The sequence below is a fragment of the Ammospiza caudacuta genome, chromosome 2 (genome assembly GCF_027887145.1).
Source record: "Ammospiza caudacuta isolate bAmmCau1 chromosome 2, bAmmCau1.pri, whole genome shotgun sequence".
Taxonomy (NCBI): domain Eukaryota; kingdom Metazoa; phylum Chordata; class Aves; order Passeriformes; family Passerellidae; genus Ammospiza; species Ammospiza caudacuta.
In genome coordinates this window covers 1,754,441-1,778,798 of record NC_080594.1, presented here as the reverse complement: position 1 = coordinate 1,778,798, position 24,358 = coordinate 1,754,441, and the positions used below count along the sequence as shown (strand labels likewise).

Below are 24,358 nucleotides of genomic sequence, written 5' to 3'. Positions count from 1 at the left end.
AGCACAAAGCTTCATCATGTTGTGACTTAATTAGTTTTTATGTTACTATTTCCAAACCAAATGCTTGCAGTCCTGGTGATTATTTTTTCCTCACTAACTCTCACCCAAGAGCAGTTTGCCCCCGTCTATCCTTCATGGATGCTGGGATAACCAAAAAATTGTCCGACAGCTGGGCAATGCTTTGGGAGATCAGCAAGAACCACAAATTGTGGCAAATCTGGGGCTTCCCCTCCTGCTTCTCTGCCTTTTGCTGTGCATGGTCCCCGCAGCCAGGGCTGACATCCAGCTGGGACATCATGGAAATCAGCAAATCATGTCTACAAGGTTTGGGCAACATCTGCTCCTGCTTTTCTAGCACGAGCAGGAAAAACACTCCTTCATTTTCAGCATGTGGGCTGCTCTCAATTCCTCAGCTGGAATCATCTGGGAAGCAGGCATGGAGAGGGAAAACAGGAAACTGAGAGCTTGGCTTGACACAGCTCATCCTGCTGCTGCAGGGTCTGGGATGGAGGGTGGCACCAGCAAGGAATCAGTGGATGGGACAGAAGGACAATAAACGTGTGGGACACGCAGCAAACACAGGAGAAATGAAGGGGAGATGAACAGAAAAGCAGATTATATACATGAGAAAAATGATGACAATATATATTAAAAAAAAAAAATTTTGTTGCACATATACACAGATGGCTCCTGTCCCTGTTCCCTGGCAGCAGAGCCTGACCCCCCCAAGTGTCCCCTCCTGTCAGGGGCTGTGCAGAGCCACAAGGGCCCCCCTGAGCCTCCTTTGCTCCAGGCTCAGCCCCTGCCCAGCTGCCTTCCCTTCCCCAGCCCTGTTAAACACTGCCCACTCCTCCAGGCTGCAGTCAAAGTGCTGCTTGTTACAAACTGCAGTAATTCCTCTAAATTCTGGCATAATTTTGGTCCCAGCTCTAAGAATTCCATCTCTGGGCTGTCCCCGTCTGGCCTGCCAAGGTCAACAGAGCCTTTTTTAAATGCAGGAGCCTACGTAAGTGTAAAAGGGGAAAATGAGACTCAGCTGAACCTCCCAGGCTGTGGCACTGCCTGGGACCAGCACGGGGGGCTCAGCTCCAGGGGGACACTGGGAATGGGGGACTGGGAGCAGCCCAACAGGCACAGAGGGAAGTTAAAGGAGGTGGAGTGCAAAAAGAAATGAAATAAAATCACTGTGTAACACAGCCATGCAACAAATCTGCATCTGTCGTGACCAGAGAGGATCTGAAGTGAAACTCAGCACAGGACTCCCTTTGGGATTTTTGACACTTGGATCTGCAAACTCAAAGAGCTCAGGGTAACATTATAAACTATTAATGAACCTTCAAAGAAACACAGGCCTTGGGCACTTCCAGGGACCCAGGGGCAGCCACAGCTTCTCTGGGCACCCTGTGCCAGGGTCTCATCACTCTCACAGGAGAATTCCTTCCCAATCTCCCACCCATCCCCGCCCTCTGGCACTGGGAAGCCATTCCCTGTGTCCTGTCCCTCCATGCCTTGTCCCCAGTCCCTCTGCAGCTCTCCTGGAGCCCCTTCAGGCCCTGCCAGGGCTCTGAGCTCTGCCTGGAGCCTTCTCCTCTCCAGGTGAGCACCCCCAGCTCTGCCAGCCTGGCTCCAGCCCTGGAGCAGCTCCATGGCCTCTTCTGGACCAGCTGTGTCCCACACAAAGTCAGGAGCAGCCCCTGGAGAGATCCCCCAGCCCTGGGGAGAGGTTTCTCCCTGGGAATCTGAGCTGGGGAGATGTTTCCACCCCAGGAACCCGAGATCCCCAGCCCTGGTGAGATGTTTCCCCCAGGAACCCGTACCAGGTGCGCGGAGCCGTTGTTGGTGACCGAGGGCAGGCTGGCCCAGCGCTCGTTCTCCAGCTCCTCCATCACCTGGTTCATGGCACTCTTGAGCCACGTGTCCACGGACACCCCAATCTGCTTCAGCAGCTCCAGCCTCGCCTCTGCCTTCAGCTTGATGATCTGGGGACACAAACACACACAGAGCTCAGACTTCCTCAGGGTCCCACCTTGCCCCATGGACCTTCTGACCATCCAGATGGCTCCCAAAGCTGCTTCCTGTGGAAACGAGCCCCACTCCTCATTCCCTCACCTTGGTGTGAGCCAAGACACAGGCAATGGTTTTCTGGAGGCTCAGCCAGTCTCACCAGTTGGTGTTTTTTAAATTATCACCTCTGAGTTTATGCCTACTCCCAATTCACACCCTTAAGTAGCACACTGCAGCTTTGAAGTCCAACAACCCAAGATATTTAAAATTAGGAACATCCACAGTGCAGACCCTTTCAGGTGGTGACTAAGCTGGATGTGAAACACAAATAAACCTGACAGGATACACACACCAACCCACCAATTCCCAAGCCAGGCTCTTTTCCACCAGCACGTGCCAGAGATCACAGGAAACTCATTTGTTATGGAAACACAATATGTTAATAATCCCCAAATTAAGTAAGAATCGCACTCCAACAAACAGTTTCACGATTTTTGTCTTCAGACCAGAATGGAAATGGAGGTTTTCTGACAGCTGGGTTCACTTCAGCATCCTGGCAGGCTGGCTGGCCGATGGAGCCAAGGATTTAACAACTTCATGGCAAAGCACCACCCTGATCCAAATTAGTTCACAGTCTAAACAGGAGGGGTGGGAAGAGCAGTGTGAAGAAATTCAGGATGGCAGCAAGAGCAGATCTGCATCAAGAAGTGAAGGGCACCCAGCGATAAAACTGAGGGTATTTCTGTCCAGACCAGCCCTCTCAACACCCCCTGCTGCCACTGCTCATCAGAGGAACAAAAATCAAGTGATTTCCCAAAACTCCTTCAGTGAGTCACTGATGGAGGCAGCAACAGAAACCCACTGAACCACCCTGGAATCCTTCCCACATTCCCCTTCACAGCACTGGTCATTTTTAGCAAGTAGCAAAGCTTCATCTCCCTTCTCTCCCTTCCAGCCCTTCCCACAGGGATCTGAAGCACCTCACTGCTCCAGATCAAACACTCAGCAGCACTGGGAATCCAAGAAAAAACAGCAAAAACAGGTGAGTTCAGGCAAAAATTAAGAGGGAAATTCCCTTTCCAGTAGTGGCTGAAGCACAGCAGACTATGCAGAACACGTGTCCAATAAATTCAAATGCCAATGGGTGTCAGGTGGGTATTTATCTCTTACATAAATCCTTACTCCATAAAAAATTTTGTGTCGAGCTGAAGTGATACAGGTATTTTTCTCATTTTTGACATGCTGTTGCACTTACAGAATCAGAGAATTCTATCCTTCTACTGAGAAACTAAATCAGAAAAGAAACAATTTAACTTTATTAAGCTGAACCCCTAAAACGCCTCCATTTTCAGTTAATTTGCAAAGGTGATTTAAACCTATCTCAATCAAACCACTTTTGAGAGACATTATTTTAAATCCTGTGTAGAAGAAATGTGAATTTTAAGGAGTAGGTCAGTAGTAAGAGGGAAATTTATGATGTCAGATGAAACTTCATATGGCTACAGCTCTGTGCAGCTCTGCCCTGCAATCATGGATGGAGAAAGGAGGATGGGACAACTTTGAGAGGTGTTTCCCACAGGAAAAGCCAAAGCCACTGAGCCACTTCTTCATGCAAGGGGTCTCCAGGTGAATGATTAACAACAGATAGTGTTCAGAGAGCTGAGAAAAGGAGGAAACATTCAATACATTAATGTGCATCCATTCTCTCCTGTTCCCAAGCATCCAAGATTTCCAACAAACCCACTCCAACTTGCACAGGGCAGGGAGAACAACCTTGTCAAAGGCAACTTATTCACAGAATCCCAGATTGTTTTGGGTTGGAAGGACCTTAAAATCTTCCAGTGCCACCCCAGCCATGGGCAGGGACACCTTCTGCTATCCCAGGTGCTCCAAGCTCTGTCCAGCCTGGCCTTGAATATATAAATATATGTATTAATGTATATATTTACTTGTGGAGTGAAGTAGAATACATAAATACATATATTAATGTATATATTTACTTGTAGAGTGAAGCAGCTTCCCCATAACTTGTCTTTACATCCTGACATCCACTTAGGAGCACTTTCCCTGTGCCTCCACCTAGGAATTGCTCGGCCCAGTTGTTTTTGTTTACCTCATTATGCAATTTCCAATGAGGCTGAGTTATGCTACAGCAATAAACACTGGTCCACGCTGCTGCAAACATGTGCAGTTGCTGTTAGTCCTTGCTCTGCTGTAGTTTGTTTGTACAAACTGTGAGCTAAAATAAACAAGCTGCTCCAAGATCCTTGAGTGTACTTTACAAGAGGTTTTAATTCAATGTACCCAGCAAATCCAATGGAGTTCCCCCTCCCTGTTTACACCCAGGAGCCTTAACAGTCAACAAATGTTTGTTCCAAACCACAAATGCTTTGGGTTTCATTCCATTGCATTCCAAAGCACCAGAAGCATTAGGTCAGGCCTGCACTTGAAAGTTATTTACAAGCTGAAATTATATTTTTACCTAAATAATTATGCTGGTAGACCAGAGTTAACAGCTTCCTACCTGTAGGAAAAATACAAATAAAATACCACTGAGGAGCAGAACTTTAGCCTGCTTCTCACACATTTAAACATGGTTTAGTGGTGGCCTTGGCAGTGCTGGGATGGACCTGATGGTCCTGGAGTGCCCTTCCAACCTCAATGACTCTGTGCTTCTATAAAGATACAAACATTTCATTCAAGCATCACTCCATCTGAATGAGCTGGGCTTTGGTGCTTTCATTATGCCAGAATAAAATGTTAAGCAAGAAGGAAACAGGGCAATAGTGGCGATTTCACCACTTTGCGTCACAAGCTTTTCTCCAACTCTTGTTCCCTTGAGAGATCATAACACTAAAAACCAAACCAGGCTTTAACCCTGGGTTTCCCTGGCTCCCACTGGAATCCCCAGGGACACTGGGGGACTGAGTGACCTGCACTGATAGCCTCAAAATTACCTTCCATCAAGTGACCCCTGGCAGCCCCAGCACCTCTGAGCATCTCCAGGAAGGCAGCTGAGCTCCCAAGCCCAGGAATGCTGGAATCCAGCACTGGCTCTGAAATCTGGGTGCTGCCCAAACTTCATTGTTAGGGAATCTCACTGCAGGACAAACATTTTCCTGTGAAACAGTCAAATTGCTGTTTACAGCCACCAATTACTGGTTAATAGCTGAGGACTGGGGTATTTTTATGCTGATTAAAAAACCATCAGCCACCCACAAAATGTACAAACTCTTATGGGGGGTTCCTGCTCCTCTGAGCTGTTCTTTCTGTGGGGAGGATCTAAGAAGATGAAAGGAAAAACCACCCAAGTTTTAGAAAATATAAACACTGTTATCTATTCCTCACATACCTGACATTGCTCCACATGGGAGATGCAGTAATTTTGTTTATTTACTGTTCCAGGCTTAATTAAGCAATGGTTTTTTGACCCACAGCTTACTCAAGATGAAGATACACAACTGTTCTGCAAGGCATGGAAATGAAATGCAGCAGGAACATTACAGAGCTGTTCCCCATTCCCAGGAGAGAAAAGGGCTGGAAAGAAACCCAGAGTTCCTTCACATCCCACAAACACCTCGAATTCAAGTCCTTCAAAGCCATTCATGAAGGTGTTGGGGCAAAAACCACACAGGAAAGCAGCAAATGTTTCTCATTCAATATTCTGGTTTAGGTTTTTGTAAAAGTCACTTCTAAATGGATTTTCCTGAGAGCAGAGTTGCTTTACCTGCCATGGCTTTCCAAGGTACAGAACAAACTCTGTGCCATGCACAGATGTTTTTTTCTCCTGAAGAATCCAGATTTATTTCTTTTACACAAAAGTTGCACTTAGGAGCTCGGTCAGATACTAAAATCAGATTAAATTAGGATTATGAGGAGACCCAAACCATCTTCTGTGAGAAATGTTTTATTCCACTGCAATATTTTTTCAGTGGCAGGAAAAAAAACCCAAACATATAGGAATAATTTAGGGTGGAAAATCCCTCTAAAATCATGGAGTCCAAATGTTCCCCCAGCACTGCCAAGGCCACCACTGACCATGTCCCCAAGTGGCTGGACACTCTCATTTGGCAAATTCTTTTAGCCAGGAAGAGATCAATGTGGAGGCATTCTGGCAAAACATTCTGGAAAGCCATTATCTTTATTTCTGTCCCCATTTAGAAAAACTTTTTGTTGAAATTCTAGGCTTTTTTCTTAAAAAAAGATATCAAAATGAAGTAATTCTCTTCAGGGAAAGTTAAATTTTGGGCCACTGGAATTATGATACAGTGATAGGCATGACTATAAATCAATTTGATTTATAATTAAGTCTTGGAATGGCCTAAACTTCTCCAAACCCAAAGTGAGTCTTATTCCATGCAGTTCAGTTTTAAATCACAGTGTTAAAGTAAGGGTGTATGGGGAAATAAACCAAAAAATTCAACTTGCACTGCTCTGCTGGAATTTGGGGTGGAAAACGCAAAGCTTTTTTGGCAAAACCACCCCAGCCAAAAAGACAAACCCTGTCCAACACAACTCACCTAAAATCTGGATCCTTTTTCTGCACTGGGTGGGGAATTAGCTCATAAATTACATTTTCCACCACAACACTGAGTGAATTTCTTTTCTAAGTGGGAGGCTGGGCTGGAGGTTTGTACAGCTATTCCAGCAGTTAATTTATATGCTAAATAATCTGCATGGACTGAGATCCAACGTGAAGCAAGCAGGAAATAAGGCACTGGCACACATAACACCTCTCCCAAGGGAATTCCAAGGTTAAGGAAAGAGAGGGGAAGCTGCTCCTGGAGAAGAATCCACCTGCACAGCTCCAGCCCAAGTGGCAGATGGGTTTTTCCCAAGCTTAGGCACACAGAACATTAAAGATCCCTAAGTATTGAATTTGTAGGGTTTAAAAAGTGGCTCACAAGCTGTTGGGAACAGGCCCTGAATGGACAGCACCCAAATTCTGTAAGGAAGTAAGTGTCTGTAAAAGTTTTGTATGCCAACATTTAATATCCCATTTCTCTGCAGTCCTGGGGTGAACACTGGCTCCTCATGGAGTGAAAAATGTTATGGACACTTCAGAGCCAAAACATTCAGTAAGACTGAGGCAGAGGCTGGATTAGACACCCCAGAGCCATCACTTAGAAAATAATCCCATTCCACCCCTGTCATGGCAGAGACACCTCCCACTGTCCCAGGCTGCTCCAAGCCTCATCCAACCTGGCCTTGGAGACTTCAGGGATCCAGGGCAGCCCCAGCTTCTCTGGGCATCCTGTGCCAGGGCCTGCCCACCCTCCCAGGCAGGAATTCCTTCCCAACATCCCACCCATCCCTGCCCTCTGGCAGTGGGAGCCATTCCCTGTGTCCTGGCACTACCCACCACGTAAAAAGCCATCCTCCCCCTCACTAAACTGCTTTTCAGCAAGACAGTTTGAAATTCCTGCTCTGTGGATGTCACTGGGGTTTTTCCAGGCCAGTCCTCAATCTGCTGACCTGGAAAGGCCAACAGCTCCCACACATCTCCTGCAGGGAGGGCACCTGGCTCCCTGCACTGCTCCCCAGCCTTTGCTTCCTGAGCTCAACCAGGGATGGCATTTTACAAATTCACTTTTTTGGATTAGAAGCCTTATTCCCTGGCAGTTGGACAGGGCTTGGAGCAACCTGGTCTAGTGGAAGGTGTCCCTGCCCATGCCCTGAAGGTCCCTTCCCTCCCAAACCCTTCTGTGGCTCCATTTCATTTATTTTCCTGAAGCATATGGAATTTCCTTTGTTCCCACTGTGCCACAATCCAGCAATAAATATCCACAGCCAAATACAAGGAGAGGGAGAAATCAGCCCCCCAATTAAACACAATTAAATTGGCCCTGCACCTCTGAGCTGATCAAACAGAGCAAATAGCACCACAATGAGCCTTAACCAGATCTAATCTGGTAAAAACACACTCTGGAGAGCTGTAGGTATCCTGATGAGGAGACAAAACACATCCCCCAGTAATTAAGTGGGATTAATTGCTGTGGAGGCCCAAAGACCTGAGAGCAAATGGGAAACCTCTGCCACCGTCCTGGAGAAGAATCTTGTCAGCCCTGGGACAACTGAACTGCTTGGGGAGAGCCACGCTGGAGCCTTTGGTGGGAGAGAGGAAAAGGAGATGAGAAACAGAAATCTCCTGTGCTGGCACTGCTGAGGCACCTCCAGCATCCTCAGGACAGGAAGGACATGGAGGGGCTGGAGGGTGTGCAGGGAAGGGAACAGAGCTGGGAAGGGGCTGGAGAATCCCTGAGGGAGCTGGGAAGGGAATGGAAAATCCCTGAGGGAGCTGGGAAGGGAATGGAGAATCCCTGAGGGAGCTGGGAAGGGAATGGAGAATCCCTGAGGGAGCTGGGCAGGGGCTGCAGAATCCCTGAGGAGCTGGGCAGGGGCTGCAGAATCCCTGAGGAGCTGGGCAGGGGCTGCAGAATCCCTGAGGAGCTGGGCAGGGGCTGCAGAATCCCTGAGGAGCTGGGCAGGGGCTCAGCCTGGAGCAAAGGAGGCTCAGGGGGGACCTGGTGGCTCTGCACAGCTCCTGCCAGGAGGGGACAGCCAGGGCGAACAGGCTCTGCTCCCAGTAAATTTGTGTCTCCAGTCATTGACAGATAAAGGGATTCAGGCAGTGGGAAAATGGAAAGCTCAATTCCTCCCTCCTTTCCTCCCTGCTGCTACAGAAATAAAAGCTGAAATCACAGAAGTTCTACTTCAATTACCTGAATTGGGTCAGTGAGTACAGAGGAGCTCCAAGAATGGCTTATCGTCACAAATAATCAGTTTTCAACATCAATTCCCCAATTTTTAATTGATCTGATGCCTGAATTGTGCCACTTTCAGTTTGAAGGAGCACCTTGTGCTCTCAGGGCTTGTCTTTATCAAAGTGGTTCAGTGCAGCAGGGACAAGCATGAATCCCTCTGGATCTGAACTCCACAGTGTGTCATTAACTACAGTCAATTTTACTTCTTTGCCAGTGCCAGAGGTATTATCACTCCAATTCTAACATTATTTTAACATTTCCTTTAAAAACAAGCAATCAAACAAAACAAAAAAAAAACCTCCTTTAACAAACCCCACATTTTCCAATTTTAACACAAAAATGTGTGCTCTGGTTATCAGTTACAGTCACATCTGTCATGTATCATCTGCACAGCAGCACTCTGCTGAAAATCCTAATTTTTCCCTAACTCTAATCAAGGAGTTTGCTCCCTGAAAACATCACAAGGAAAAATAGCTGTTATCCCAGGGAGAAAAAGATCAGAAATAACCCACTGAGCTGTGGATGTGCCAATCTGAGGGTTTATATTCGTCTTGCAGAAGACAAAACAATTGGGATTCTCCAATATTTCCTGATCCTGAGCATATTTTTACTCAATTCCTTTGCTGTACTTTCAAATGACACCTGTTTCCACATCCCTATACTTGTTAAATCCAGTTAGCCATATGGAACAGCCCCTCAGCTCCTCCCAGGGCTTAGATTTCCCTGGATTCGGGGCCTCCAAGGAAGAGGGCAGGGAGATGAGCACTTCTATGCCCAATACACCCTGGAAAAATAAAACCTTTACCAATAAAATGCCCTCTAACCAAACTAGAAAGAATTAATCTCTATGTGTTTGTGAAGTTGTCTTCCCCTTCAGGAATGACAAGGACAGAAAAGGGGAAAAGTAGATTTGCAAAGGAAAATTAACAAGTCAAGAAACCAAAATGGGATAGAACAGGCATAAAAAATTCCATTAAAATAACAAGCATTTCAAGAGAAAAATAAAAAAACCCTCAAATCTCTGTGTCATCCTCACACAGCTTCAGATGTGAGACCAGAACAAACTCCATAGCCTCTCTACAGCCTCAATGACTTCTTGCACAAATACCACTCCCCAACCCAACCCTCAGTAATTCCATCTCCATCAGGTGCACTTAAATATGCAGGAATGTTTGGTTTTCACACACTGCAAGGAATTATAATTGCATTCCCAAAGAACAGGTTTTAGCTCAAAGCTCAGGTTGTTCTCCTCCAGGATTTCATGTGTGCAAAAATCTCTTGTCTGATTTGTGGTCTTGAGCTCAGTCTTAGAGGAGTGGGGACCAACAGGGCTAAAAGAAAAAGCCACTCCCAAATGGAAGTAAAATCTCCCTAAATTCACTTATTGGTTTATCTGAAAAAAATAAACAATGCTACACTATGAACATCTTTGGTGGCAATACAGAAAACTCCCACAAAGTGGTTTCCACACCATTCCAAAAGCTCAGGGATAACTTCATGTCTTTAAAATGTGCAACAGAAGAGAAAGAAGTTGGCAAAAATCCCTCAATCACTGAGTTTCATCCTCAAGTACTTGGCACTGGCACCATACTCCCTTGTAAAACATGGCATGTGTTAAATATTAGGAAGATAAGGGGTGGTTTAACTCCAACACACTGGAAAACCAGGAAAATATACTATTCGTCTGAATTAGATAAAACACACGTCTTGGAGAAAATTATATATAAAATTTCCTCTTCTTGGCACTTTCCCTCTCTCCTAAATCCAGTTCCAGACTGGTTTAATTTGTACCTTTTATAATATTTTGCTGCAAGAACTTGCTCTTTGGCAACTTCTTATCCTTACTTTATTTCTTGCTGCTGCTTTTATCCTTGCAGATTTAATTATTAACTATGTATGTATATACACAAGTATTCTGGAGTATGGTCTCTTGGAAATTATTTACTCAAAACAAGTTTTTAAACCACTTTCTGTAAGAATTAGGTTTTTAGAAAAACCATATCCTGCATTTGCTTTAAAAAGGGAGCCTGATAGTTCTCCTGCCAGGAGGAGGAATGATTTTGCTCTGTATTTTCCAACCCCTTCACCTGTAAATCACATTCCTAATTACATCAGGTACTCTGAAGTATGAGAAGCAGTTCACTGAAACAATTAGGTTTCTCCTACAGTTTTAATTAAGCAACCCACTCACCCAAAACCCAGCAGATCAGGTCCTGCTGCCTGCAATGGGGTTTTTCAGTCAGTGCCCATGAAAACAGTTCACTTTTGCCAGCCCAACACTGGCAGCCAAATAAGAAGTTCATTTTTTCATGAGTCTTAACCCACAACACGTCTCAAAAATCTCTGTAACCCTTTTAAAAGCACCTCACACTAAAATTAGATACAAGGATTATTTCCAATGTTTCCCCATCAACAGTCAGATTTAGTGTATCAAAACCCACTACAACAGCACATAAAAGTTCTATAATCTAAAGATATGAAGTCAGATAAAAAAACATTTTCTAGTATTAATTCCTTCAAGCAGAAGGAAATTAGTAAAAATCAATGAGATTGTTCTTCAACCTGTTTCAGATAAAGTCCCTAAATATAGAGATTTTTGACCTTTGACAGTGAAAAATGCAGCAAGAGGACTCACTCTTCATCAGGAGGTGTTTTAGTATCACTCTTCTGATCTGGACTTTCATGAAGTTCAGTCAGTGATTTGACAAATACCAAATGAAGAAAAAAGATCTTAAAAATCTCTGGGTTTTGATGCTAAAAATACACATTTCCACCAACCAAATGAAGCTGTAACCGAGATTTACCTGTGGGAAGGAAGTGAAAATGCCAAAATAATTTCCTTTGTACCTCAGCCTTGCGAATGCTCTCCCTGGCTTCGTCTATTTTCTGCTCCAGCTCCGCTCGGGTTTGCTCGGACATGACGGGCCCGTGGCACTCCAGCTCTTCCAGGGTCTGCCAGGAACAAGGACACACACCACAGGTGCAGGAGATGCCAAGGACAGCAATTTGTGACAATCAGTTACTGTTTGGATGCTGGGCTTTGCTGACAAAGGTCCATCCCAGGAAATAAAAAAAATAAAATGTGGTGACTCTAACGCTGCCCTCCCTGTGTCCTGTCCCTCCACCCCTTGTCCCAGGTCCCTCTCCACCTCTCCTGGAGCCCCTTTAGGCACTGGAAGGGGCATTGAGCTCTCCTTGGAGCCTTCCCAGAGATGTCAGAGCATTCTGGATGTTGATTTTCTCCAGGTGATGGTGTGCTCAGGAGCTGGAATTGTATGGAACACCGGGAAACTGGGCAGGGTGTGGTGAAAGCACAGCAGAGTCCTTCATGGCTGGATTTTTTGGGGGAAGAGCAAGGAACTTTTTTCTTTACTCTCCCTCCTAAAAGACACATTCAACACATTCCAAAACCCAGCTGCCTGATGCCCAAACACAGCCTTTAGCTCTTCAGAGCTCAGCCACAGACAAAGAAATAAATGTATCAATTCCCATCTAATTTTACATCTTCGCATTAGATTTAACAACCAATCCCTCACGGATTTTCCCAGTGTGGAACTGACTTTTGACAGCCCCATGAAGGGAGGCCCCAGGGGGGTCCCTGGTGCTGTCAGCAGCTCCTGTCCCAGGGGATGTGCCTGTCCCAGACCTACCCTCTGGCTGTGGACGATGTTCTTGTGCTCGCGGGCCACGCGCGTCGCCCATTTCCGCGCCTCCTTGTTCAGGCTGTGCTCCTCGGTGGTTCCCGTCTCTGACTCCAGCTGCCGGCTCTGCAACGGGCAACAGGGGATGAGCTACGATGGCCCAGACCCTGGGCTGCCTCTGGGCTGGCCTACAGGGTAACTTTGTGCCACATTTATCAGCCTGGGATCCTGTTTCTTATGAAACAGGGAAGGTGTGACAAGAACTTGCTGGTGAACTTCGGGGTGGGACCAGGTTGTGCGAAGGCAACTCCAAAAGGCAAAAGCTCACAAGAACCCCATTTCCAAAGTAAACAGGCATTGTAGGAAGCAAAGATCATGGAATCATGATCTTTAAAAGCCCTGACACAGGCAGGGACATCTTCCACTGTGCCACGATGCTCCAAGCCCTGTCCAACCTGGCCTTGGACACTCCCAGGGATGGAGCAGCCACAGCTTCCTCAAGCACCCTGTGCCAGGGTCCCACCACCCTCATGGGGAACAATTTCTTCCTAAAGATGAAAGGTGTAGTGTGACCAAGGGGCTCATTCTTTGTAAACTGTGATCTAACCACAAAGCCATCAAATATTTTAGCACAGCACAGCAGTTTCTGCCCAAAAATGTTTGTGTCTATAAAACAGAGTCTGAAATTTCCAATCACATTTTTGATATTGTTCTATCTTACTCATGCTTTTGTTGTGTCAATGACAAAGAGTAAAACTGTCCCCCTCAAGAAGTTCCAACTAGAGTAAGATGAAATAGTTCTCTGCTGTCTGTAGGCTGAACTGAGCAGGAACATTTTTCAGCATGGAATTACTGAAATCATTCCCAATCTTTCCATCATTTCCATTTGTAACAGAGTCACAGAATCATCTTCCATCTCTGAAGATATCCAAAAGCCATATGGATACAGTCCTGGACCACCAGCTCTGGACCAGTAAACCTCCAGAGATCCCTTCCAACCTCAACCAGTCCCTGTGATTATTTTTCTGATCCAATCACTGCAATCCACAACTCCCTACACTCCTTTTAATCACAAGTCCTGAAATAATCCTGCCCAGCCTTTCAGATCAACCAAAAAATATCCCTTATAAACTGACTCAAGAAGAGAGAATATGCACAGAAAGAAATGCCCGTGTCACAAATTTCTCACTCTGTGTGGTTCAAATGACACAAATTTTCTTCATCAGGTGGAGTTTGAAACTAGAGAAAAAGCCCAGAAAATGGGCTTGATGAAAAGGTTGTTTAGGCAGGAAAAATCCAAGGTTAGCCATCAGAAAAGGGTAAGAGAGCTGCAAGACATGGAATAATTCGCAGAGTAGCTGGGAAGCCTCCAGCTGTTGCAGAAGAAGAGATGCTGTTATCAGGTATTTTAGCAGGAAAAGTGGAATTACTTGTGTCAAGGAAGGATGAGAGCTTAATCATCTACACCAGCATTTGGCACAAACTGGGGTAAAACCAAGAGACACCAGGAAGTCATACTGAAAACAAGATTTTCCTGGCCCCGTGGAAGAGACAAAAATTACTACCTTTGGTTGACAGCCTATCAGGGATATAATTGAAAAAGAGGCAAAATTGGTTCAGCTCATTGCTTGTTCAGTGAAGTTCTTTGCCAAAATTGAACTGGCCTTTATTCTGAGTGTCTGAAATGGCAGCCAGGGTTCTTTTCCTGGCACAGGGAATTGCCAGGCAAGGTGTGGAGCAGCCCAGAAGAGGAAGAGGAGAGGTACAGGCACAGGGCCAGCCCTGGGATGATCAGGTAGGAAGGTGAAGCTTCAGGTGAGGATATCTCTTCACCCATCCCCTCAATTTAACTAATAAACTGGCTTTTCTTTAATATGATTTAGAGAATCATATTCATTCATTACTGACTTCTCTAATTACCTCTGTTAAGCTACTCCATTGCAAACTTGAAGGAAACGACACATGGATTTATTTAGGCACATCCAATCCTTAAAGTAACATTTCACCTCAGTTTTTTTCCAGTTTATCACATAACTTCTTCCACAGCTTCCACCTGAGCCTAAACCTGTGTAGAATCTTTGACATTCCCTGTTCCCTATCACACATCTGAGCCCATAACATATTTTTAATATTCCCACTGCTCTTGCTCCTACTCAACAGCTCATTTTCATATGGAAAAAATCCAGACTTTTTAGTCACTTGATAATCTTCTCCATTACCCCAAGTGTGATTTTGGGCTTTAGTCTATTTATAATCAAAAGCACTTGACCAGAAAAATGAATGTGGACTTTGTGGCTATTCTTTAAGGCCTCCTAAAAAATAAAGGAATTCTGTAGGATCAGACTTTTATTAGTTATTTATAAAGCAGTATTGCACCCAGGCAGACCTCACCCTTGCTTAAAGTTCTAAAAATAACACAAAAATAAAAATGTGGCAATGAAAAGCCTGAATTCTGTACCCTCAGAGAAAGACGGACTGGACAGGAACATCAAGAAAATGAAAACCATTAAATAGGTGAGAAGAAAGGAGCCAAACCAGATTTATCTCCTGCGGACATTAAAGCCCAAATTGCAGGGAAGAAGGTGGAGGAACTGAAGGGCCTGATCCTGATTTACTCCATGAAGCTCAAGTGTTTTCAGGCCTGCAATGCCTCAATTTAACCTCTTCCAAAAAGAGAGGGAAACCAAACCCACTCTGGTGGCCAAGGAATGAAGGCAGAGCCAAAAAACCTGAGCTAAACATAGATGGACACCCTGCTGCTCCCTTCAGGGCTTGGGTTACAACAAAAACAGTGTTTAGTGCTAAAAATTCCATCAGTAAACCAAACACAAACTTCTGGATGGCTCCAAGCAGCTAAAGAGCTTTAGGGGCAGCAATGCTGCTTCTTAAATTAACAAAAGCATTCAGGCTGCAGCCCAATGTCACTTCTCCATTTTGGTCTGAAATGTTGGTGCAGGTGCAGGGTTTGCCTCCAACAGGCCAAACTCAGCCTGTATTCTTATTTATCTGGGTATACCGGATGCAGATGGCACAGAGCTGTCTTGAAAGCAAAAAAAAAAAAAATCAACTTCTGAGCCTCAAAGTTCCTTCTTTTTGTGGCTGAAGCCTGAAAAAGTTCACTTCTAGCAAGGCAAAAAGCAGAGGACATTTATTGCATGCAAAGCACCGACAGAAAACACAGCTAAAAACCAGGCATGCCTTTTAAAGAGGGGTGAAAACAAGAAGCTTCCATGCCAATGCTGCAGAGGAACACTCTGGGGAGGAGGAAGGAGCACACATGACATTTTTCACACAACTCACTGCTAAACTCAGCAGTTCTGAGAAAATCGTGAGCCAACTCTGGGGCTCCTTCCAGTCTCCTGTTGCTGAATTCATTCAATTTTAATTTAGCCAAGAGTGAGCTGGGGCTGACTCATATTTCAGTCAATTTCCAGCATTTCAAACTGGACACTCCTCATCTCTAAAAATTCAGATATTTTTTTGCATAAAGGGGATGTTTTTCCCATCAGAATAACAAAAAATGACTTAAATCCACTGTTATTATTATCACATATGTCACAATAAGGCTAAATCCAAATAAACCTATTATTGCTGCTTTATAGAACCACATGCTACTTTTTAAACCAACAAATTTATAATATATTATTAATACTAGACAATATTATATAAATCTAATAAATTGATGAGGGGGCTGCAGAAGGAAAGGGAACATCAGACCTGGCAGGGATGTTTTGGTTTGGGTTTTTTGTTTTATTGTTGTTTGTTTGTTTAAATTTTTTGTTTTTGTTTTGGAAGTTTAGAATCTTAAAAGTAATTATTTTTATTAAATATCTCTGATCAACACAGCTTTGTTATTCCTAGGCCTTGATGTTTCTGCTTTAAGAACTTCTGTTGTATACAAGAGATGAAAAGCACAACCCTTTTGTTAAAATTAATTTGAATCTTATTTATTTCTAAAGGTTTTTATTGTTCTCACTGAAATTAATCTTGAAATTAGAGTGCCGAGTATTTTTGTTCATTTATTTCTATTCTCACCCTCATAATTATCCTCATTTGCCTCAGCTCTCACAGCAGCTGCATTCCCAGCCAATTTTCCCAAAAATCTATTAGTACTAGAAATATGAAAAAATTGCCCTCATTAGGTAATCAAAGGCAAAAAAAAAAACTTTTAAAATCAACTTTGACCCAGAAAAATTGATTTTGTGGATATTTTCAATGCAATATAAACAAATTTGTAGTTCTGAAAGAGCAACTTCTGCTCTCTGATTTTTGTTGTTAGAAAATTCTCAGAGCTTTGCTTCAATTTTGTTTCCTGACTGCTAAAAGCCAAAGAATTCTCTCTAAATTAAAATTAGGTGGTGCAAATTAAAATGAAATCAACTAGGCAGTGAAAATTAAAATAAAATCCATTAGGTTAGGAACCAATTTCAGCTCATTACACTTAGGAGGAAATCAGAAATGATCCTCACATTCAACCTAAGTTAAATCCCCAGTAGATCCAAAACTTTCCTTTTTCTTCAGTATCAACCTCAAATATAAATATCAGATCTCAGATCTTATTTGAAGCACAGATGGGGTGGGAGGGATTAAATAAAATGCGTTTTAGACAGGCACAGAGGGAAGGCAGAGCTTTGCCCACTCACACCCACTGATCACTTCTTTACCTGAATGGCTGCAATTCTCCTCAAAAAGAACTCCTAATTCTGAATAAAATTAAATAATTACTTCTTTGTAATATATATTTAGACTCAAAAAGGTTATACTTGAAACCAGTCTGTTCCAGTATTAAAAGGTTGATCAAAGTAAATAATACTTTTTTTTTTTTTTTTTTAGATTTAGGTTCAAGAAAATTATAGTTAAACCTGGTCTGTTCTGGTATTAAATGTACAGACCGCTGTAAATATAGAAATACGGGCCCTTTTAATGTAACTTCTATAAAATTCCTTCATGCTGAGAAATTCCAAGATGTTCTTCTGAGAGTGAAGAGAAATTAATCTCTATTTTCACAATCTACCCATAAAACAGCCAAGTTATGTGGGGGGAAACTGCAAAACTTTCCTCTGAACTTCCTGAGGTGTTTTTGTACAAATTGAGAGGGAAAAAAAATATTATTTTCATGTCAAGAAGCTGTGGGAGAAATCAGCTGGGCCGCAGCTTCTCCTCACGTTCTTTGAGGAAACAGTGAACAAAAAACAGGAAAAAGACCCCAAAAATGAAATGTCAGCTTTCCAGAGCCCTTCTCCTCCCATTCCAGGGACACTTTGGTGTCACCTGCCTGCTTTTCTCATGTGATAACCCTGGGGTCAAGGAAAAAGCAGCTTTTCCAAGCAGGAAACAGAGAAATTTCCTTTCTCCTCTTCCCTGTTCTCATGGCTTATCTGTGAGCACAGGGCAGCGTTTTTCACGCACTGGATTTCTGTGGAATCCAGGAATATCCCTTCCCTCCTGGGCATGATGAAACTGGAGAATCACAGCAGCCTCTGTGGAAGGCCAAGATGTGCTGAGTGCAGTTCTTTGGGAGGATAAAGGAATTTTAAAATATTCTTTTCCATTCTCTGCTTTGCTGGCTATAAATCCATGTTGGGAATTCTATTCTGAGGAGGATTAAAGCTTGCTAGGAACTGATCAATCTTTTCTTTCTGACTATTTTGAAAACAAACCATTTCTTTTAGGGTAAGTGGTTTGTTTAAGGGATACTTTTGAAAACTTTTTTAAAAATAATAATTTATGTCCATCAAAACGAAGCAAAAACAATGAAGTAATTTAATTAATTTAGTATCATCAACAACTGATTAAATTCCAGCTCAAAACAATTTTTTTAGATAAAGGAAAATACCTGATTGATGTAAAACATTTTGAAGTGGTTTTCTCTTGGTGGCCACTCAAGTGTACATTTTGCCTAGAGCAAGTGGGATTTTTGGGATCAAAAATTTGGGAACTTGATGGAAAATTGTTTAATGCCTTCCTTTCTTAGGAACAGACCCTTTTGCAGGCTCTGAATGTGAATGTTGGGATCACTTTGGAAGCAAACTGGGCTGTCCCTGACTCAATGATTGCACAGAAATCCTGGTAATAAAACAGAAGTTTGGGATGGACCATGGAAAAGTGGAATTTCCACCAGAATTCAGATCTCTCCATTCAGAGCTCCACATCCATATTGTTTATAAAATTCCTCCTGCCTACAGCCCTCACAACTCCATTCCAGTAATAAATAAGCTGAATTTTGAGCCCAGTCCCAGTGCACCAGACCAAACAGAGCCCACAACTTGTTCTTGGGAGAGGTTCACATTAAACTTCTGATGAGATATATTTATGATTCCACTTTTTTCTTTCAGTCTTTGGTGTGAAAATTATCATGCACAACCCACAGAAATTAAGCCAACTGAGAAACCTCTGCAAAACATTTAGAAACAGAACATGTGGCAAAAGAATGCTTGGTGCTTGTTCTCCTGCAATTAAATGCTGCACCATCAATTAGAAAACACCCAATTTCTGACCAATTCAAAAGCCTGAGCAAGAGCTTTCATTCTCTTGTACTTATTGATTAAAAATGGGATTGCCCAGGTAGGATCCTGTCAGCTGAGCAGAACTACATGGATCCTAAAGAAGCATAATTGAATTATTTTGGGGAAAACTGGTTACAGCCCAAGCAGCTGCAGATTAAAAAGCTGCAGAGCACTGAGGAAATGCAGGAATTCTGCAGCCCCAGAGGGTTAACCAAGCAAAGGAGGAGGAACTGAGACATGAAGGACCCATTCATCCATTGCCTCCCAGAAACTCCTGGAGCGAGGCAGCACCAGGAGCACACGTGGACCCTGTGAGCCCACACAAGTGCCATGGCACAGAATCCTGGCCTTCCTCACACTGGGGACTTTAATGGGAGACACTTCCAGCCCTCCTGGCCATGGAATGGCCCCCTGGAAAAAGCCAAATGAATCAGCAATGGGGCTGCATTTCAGCAGTGCCTGCAGCTCTCACACAGGAGCAGCAACCAATTTCACACAGCACTGTCTTGAGCTGTGAAATTTTAATTCAGGCCCCAGCAGATTAGAATATCAATTACAAACCCCCAAATTGATTAGAATATCAATTACAAAAGGAGAAGTGTGAAGCTGCCCCCCACTAATAACACCCTTAAATTGATTTTTCCTCCTTGAAGTCTCATTGTGAAAAAAGCTTTTTTTTTCCTACCTTTTCTGTTTTATATAGATAGAGATAGCGCATTCTGTTGCCACCTGCCCAGAGTGTAAATCCAGCATCCCACATGCACAGGGATAACACAGGGCTAACACAGGGCTGACCAGAAACACCCCAGGTACCTCTGCTATGGTCATTCTCATAGCACTGACAGGTGAGGGCTCAATCTCCACCAGCTGAACTGCATTAAAACTCTGGATGCAGGGAGTGCACAGGGATGAGAACACAGCAGCAAAGGTTAGAGAGGCACAGCAAAGACTCAGAAAGATTCTGCTCACTGTTATCAAGAACAACCTAAAATTTATCACAGAATATCCTGAGTTGGAAGGGACCCATCAGCTTCATCCAGTCCTGCACAGACACCCCAACAATCCCACCCAAGAGCATTGTCCGAACATTTATTTATGGGAATAAATGGCTCTTTCTGGAATAAAAATCAAAATCAGAGTTTGTTATAAGGGAAATACAAAGGAGAGCCAGTCAGAGATGTCAGGGTGACTGGGAAAGTCACCCTTCTGCAGGTCTTGATCTGAATCACTTGAACACAGATCAGGACTGCCCAAGTCAGTTCAATAAAGAATTCAAGCCAGAAAAAGTTTATAAGCTTTAAAGATCCAAACTTATTTTAAACAGCTGTTTCTTAAAATACCATCAGTAATGTCAATGGGACATCAAGAATCCACTTTAATCAAGGTGCTGTTTGGAAATGCACTTACATACTCTGATTCACCCACTTTTAATGTCATTAATGATTGCTTTGGAAGCAACACAGAAAGATAAGATTCTTGCATATTATTTTGGAATGCAGTGTTTTAACAGTATTATTTTTAGTAACACTCTCTATATGTATCAGTAAGTATTTCTCAAGCAATTTAGGTGTGCAGGGACACTTTCTTTGGCACAGTTGTAACCCAGTATTAGTGAATATTATGAGAACCTCACCAGCAGGATAAAAAGGCAAGAAAATTTAGTAGGAATTAGGTTGAAAGCAGTGAAACAGAGGACTGTTAGTCACAATCTGGAAGCCAAAAAAAGATTCTGCTCTTTTGTGGATGATGTAGAGCCTATTTGATGCTTTTTTTACCATCTCCCACCTCCTGCAACCAGGCCACTCTCCCTTTCCTTCCCAAAAATACCAGCACGAGGTTAAACCAGACTGGGATACCAGCGATTCTCTTCCCCATTTAGAACAATCTGCTTTAAAATAGAGCAGGAGCAAGTAAGTGCAGGGGTTCACAGGGCTCTTACAGTGTCACTGTCGCTGGGCTGGAACTGGAAGGGCTGAGGTTTGTGGAACACGGAGTTCTCCTGCAGGAACAGCTGGAGGTTGTAATCCCGCACCACCTGAGGAAAGAAAAGCTTTATTTAAACTCCTTGTTTGGTGAACTGAAAAACAGCTGGGGAGCAAAACCAGCACAGTTTCCAACTCAGATTAAACCTGCAGCAGAAGCTTGGGTGCACCAGCAGGGAACTGAGGACCTGAGCTGTTCACAGGCACTGGCAGGACACACAGGGGGTGACAAGGACCTAAAACATCCCTGCCATTTACCTACAAAATAGAGGAAAAACACCAACTACTGAATAGGCTGTCACTGCCATAAATATTTTCCCCTCGTCTTATGGGTAATTTCCTGTGCACTGTTGTTTCTTGAGATGAAAAGTCTTAATTTGGCAGAAATTATTAATTGTGGGAGCTGAAAAGACTTATTTGGAATAATGCATCCAAAATCAGTCACAAACTTCATCTCTCTTTATTAAATTGCTTTCAGAGAAAACTCTCCAAGCTTCCATTTTGCTGAAGCAAAACTCCTTCAGCTCCCAAATTTGTTTAATGATACGTTTCAGGCAGCATGACACAGATCCCTAAACAAACCTCTTATGTCACAATTTACACAGATTTACAAAGAAATACCCTGTGATTGCAAGATGAAAAAATAGGATCACTGGCTGAAGACCTCTTACAGAGCATTCACTGCCTCAATTGATGAAAATGCATCAAAATTATATCAATTTATTACCAAACTAGGGGTTTACATGTACAAAGGAGATAATAAAGATGGTATTTATCCAGAAATAGCAGCGTTGTGCATGACCAAGAACTCTGTGCTGCATGGACAATGGGAAATAAAACTTGTTCTCTAATGCAGCAAAATGTTGATGCTTGTGTTGCTGAAATACTGAACTGTAAAAAATTAATCTCCAGTTAAAGAAAGTAAATAGTCCTCCAGGGCCAATAACACTCTCATCTAAACCAGAAAAGTACATAATTACTGCTCCAATTTGAGCAGTTGAACATAAACACTCTCAAATGGGGAGAAAACAGACAGGGATTTGCATCACCAATTCCCAGAAATAGAAATTCCGAAAATACTAAAGAAGGAAACATCTGCAGCTTCAGAGGATGCTCAGCACTGATCTGGCATCAGAATTATTTAATTTAAGCAGCTATTCCATTGAATTGGCCTTTAGCTCCATGTGAACACTGACCATGGCACACAACCCTGGGCCATGCCAAATATGTGGAGCTATTTTAACCTCTATTAGGAACCCCCCCCAAAATGAAGTTACTGAGGATGTGAAAACCTCCACAGGTATTTTTATGTGCTTTCCCCACAGAAATCTGACTCCCAAGCAAATCAGTTCAAAGCAGAAAACTCATTTTTCCAACAGCACTCCTAGGAGATTTCCCCTCAAACAACAATAAATGGTTAAAAATGAAAACAACTTTATCAGAACAGGAGGTTTGGGAGGATGTGCAAGCCCAGCACATGAAACCCTGCATTTGCACAAAATATTGGACAATTGATAAAAAAGAGAATAAAAAGACTCCAAAGCAACAGTGTCCTTGGGGTTAAGCTCCCACTTTTCCAAATAGATTTCCTGTTATTCAGTAATTAAATCAATGTTTTCACATGGTTTCTTTCTGAAGTCAATGTCAATTGTCAGGTTACAACAGACTTGAAATTAAACATTAAATATGCCCCATATGCAGAAACAAGGCACAGTTAGAGATGGGCATAAAGGAAATTATTTGCCCTCTTACCAGAAACCTCACAGAAATGTTACTCAAAACAGCACATCGAATTTCAGAAAATATTCCAAAGAAAATCAGATTTTTTTTTTTTCCCAAAAGAGAGGGGCAAGAAGTACAATTCTTGAGTAAGACTGCTCAAGTGAAAAGGAACTTAAATTGCATTTTGATAAAATCACAGCCCCAGACTGATTTGGGTGGGAAGGGACCTAGAAAATCATCTTATTCCAGCCCCTCTCATGGGCATCAGGGACATCTGATCCAAGGAGCCATCCCTGGCACTTGTGCTCCTAAAGCAAATATAATTTATTTCCATCCTGCAAACAGAAATGGAGTTCAGATGGAAGAGCAGAAATATTCCTCCCAATGACCTGAAGTGTCTCTTCTATGCAGAGCCTGCCAAGCTTGTGCTGCAAACTAACAAAGAACAGGTGAAGCATTCAAATCCCCCAATAAATATTTAAAACCTCTGCTTTGATGACAGGTTTATTCTAAATTGCTAACAAATTTATTACATGTTTAACAACTCAAGCTGCTTTTGAAAGACATGGATGGGTTTTGGTGGAGAGAAAATGGTTTTTTCTGGGTTCTTTTTTTTGGGGCTGATTAGTGCAACTTGTTATGGAAAGAAAGGATAAGCAAAGCCTGTGGAAAAATCCACCAGTCAATATATTAAAAGAAAAGCACATATTTTCAGTAGCAAAGCAACAGAAATTTTTCTTCTCCACATTCCTGAAGCACAAGGAGAGAAGCAAATGGAGTTGCAGAAACCAGCTGTAACAGCCCTGTTGAGACCTGCCAGCTGCATTTACACTTGTGTCCCTTCCCCAGGCCTTGTGCCCATGGCATAAAACAGAAACGCAGCTCACACACACAGCCTGACTCGGTGCTTGTGCAAAATCAGCCAGACCCAAAGCTCTCTGAAGCACCCCAACCTCAGCACACACAAATATCTGAGGAAAGGATTCCTGCTCCAAGGAAATGTTTGGATATGGCAGCTTAGAAATGGATCAAAGTCCCAACCAGGCAGCTCCCAGAGCATTCTGAACACAAAGGATCTGATACAACAGTGAAAAATTAATTATGCAAACATTATACAGAAGCCTGTTTAGCTGAGAGATTACAAGCCAGCATTTCTGGGGAAGGTATTTGAAGCAGACCTGAATAATACACCCCAAGGTAAATTATTGAAAGTCCTTCTACAACTGAAGAGAAAATGGTGTTCTGATTATTTTTACAGTTGCTGCCAAGTAAATTCAAAGCTGAGGGTGAAGCCCATTTTTCATGCCCTCCCTTTAGATCTCTGAAGGTGTGAGATCACTTGCTTGGAGGTAAATAAGGAATGTGTTAAATAAGCTTTTGCTCCACATCTCTGTGTGAATGAGCTCTGTTTCTGGGTGGGTGGGTAAGGGAAACATAAAAAGGAATATTATGAGCAGCTTCTTCTGAGCTCAATGGCAATTTTTTTCCCTTCTTTTAGCCCAGCAGATGAATTATTTAAGTATCAAAATCACCCTGGAAGCGATCATGCCTCTCTCAGTCTGGCAGCTCGACAAAGCAAACAAACCACGTCTACAACAGGGCTCTAATTTGTTTGCTGTGTTTGCCACTCTTAATTCCAGGGAGAAAACAGCCTAATAGCTTGGATTCTGAGCTGACAGACAATTATTAAGGAATGATCCAAGCAGTTTCCTGGGGCTTTGCTCCACATTACACCCTGC

The 24,358-nt window shown here is 43.1% G+C and overlaps 1 protein-coding gene across 2 annotated transcripts in view; it reads right to left on the bottom strand.

Moving 5' to 3' along the window:
• FCHSD2 (FCH and double SH3 domains 2) overlaps positions 1 to 24,358 on the bottom strand; it is a 117,797-nt gene that overhangs the window by 5,752 nt on the left and 87,687 nt on the right. Inside the window, exons 10-14 of one of the 2 annotated variants that reach the window (XM_058825410.1) lie at positions 20,855 to 20,950; positions 19,729 to 19,800; positions 12,419 to 12,535; positions 11,616 to 11,720; positions 1,818 to 1,979 (exon numbers count right to left, since the gene is read on the bottom strand). In XM_058825410.1, the coding sequence (XP_058681393.1) occupies positions 1,818 to 1,979; positions 11,616 to 11,720; positions 12,419 to 12,535; positions 19,729 to 19,800; positions 20,855 to 20,950 (552 nt within the window). The remainder of the gene's footprint in view (positions 1 to 1,817; positions 1,980 to 11,615; positions 11,721 to 12,418; positions 12,536 to 19,728; positions 19,801 to 20,854; positions 20,951 to 24,358) is intronic. The other variant, XM_058825411.1, reaches the window with a different exon arrangement.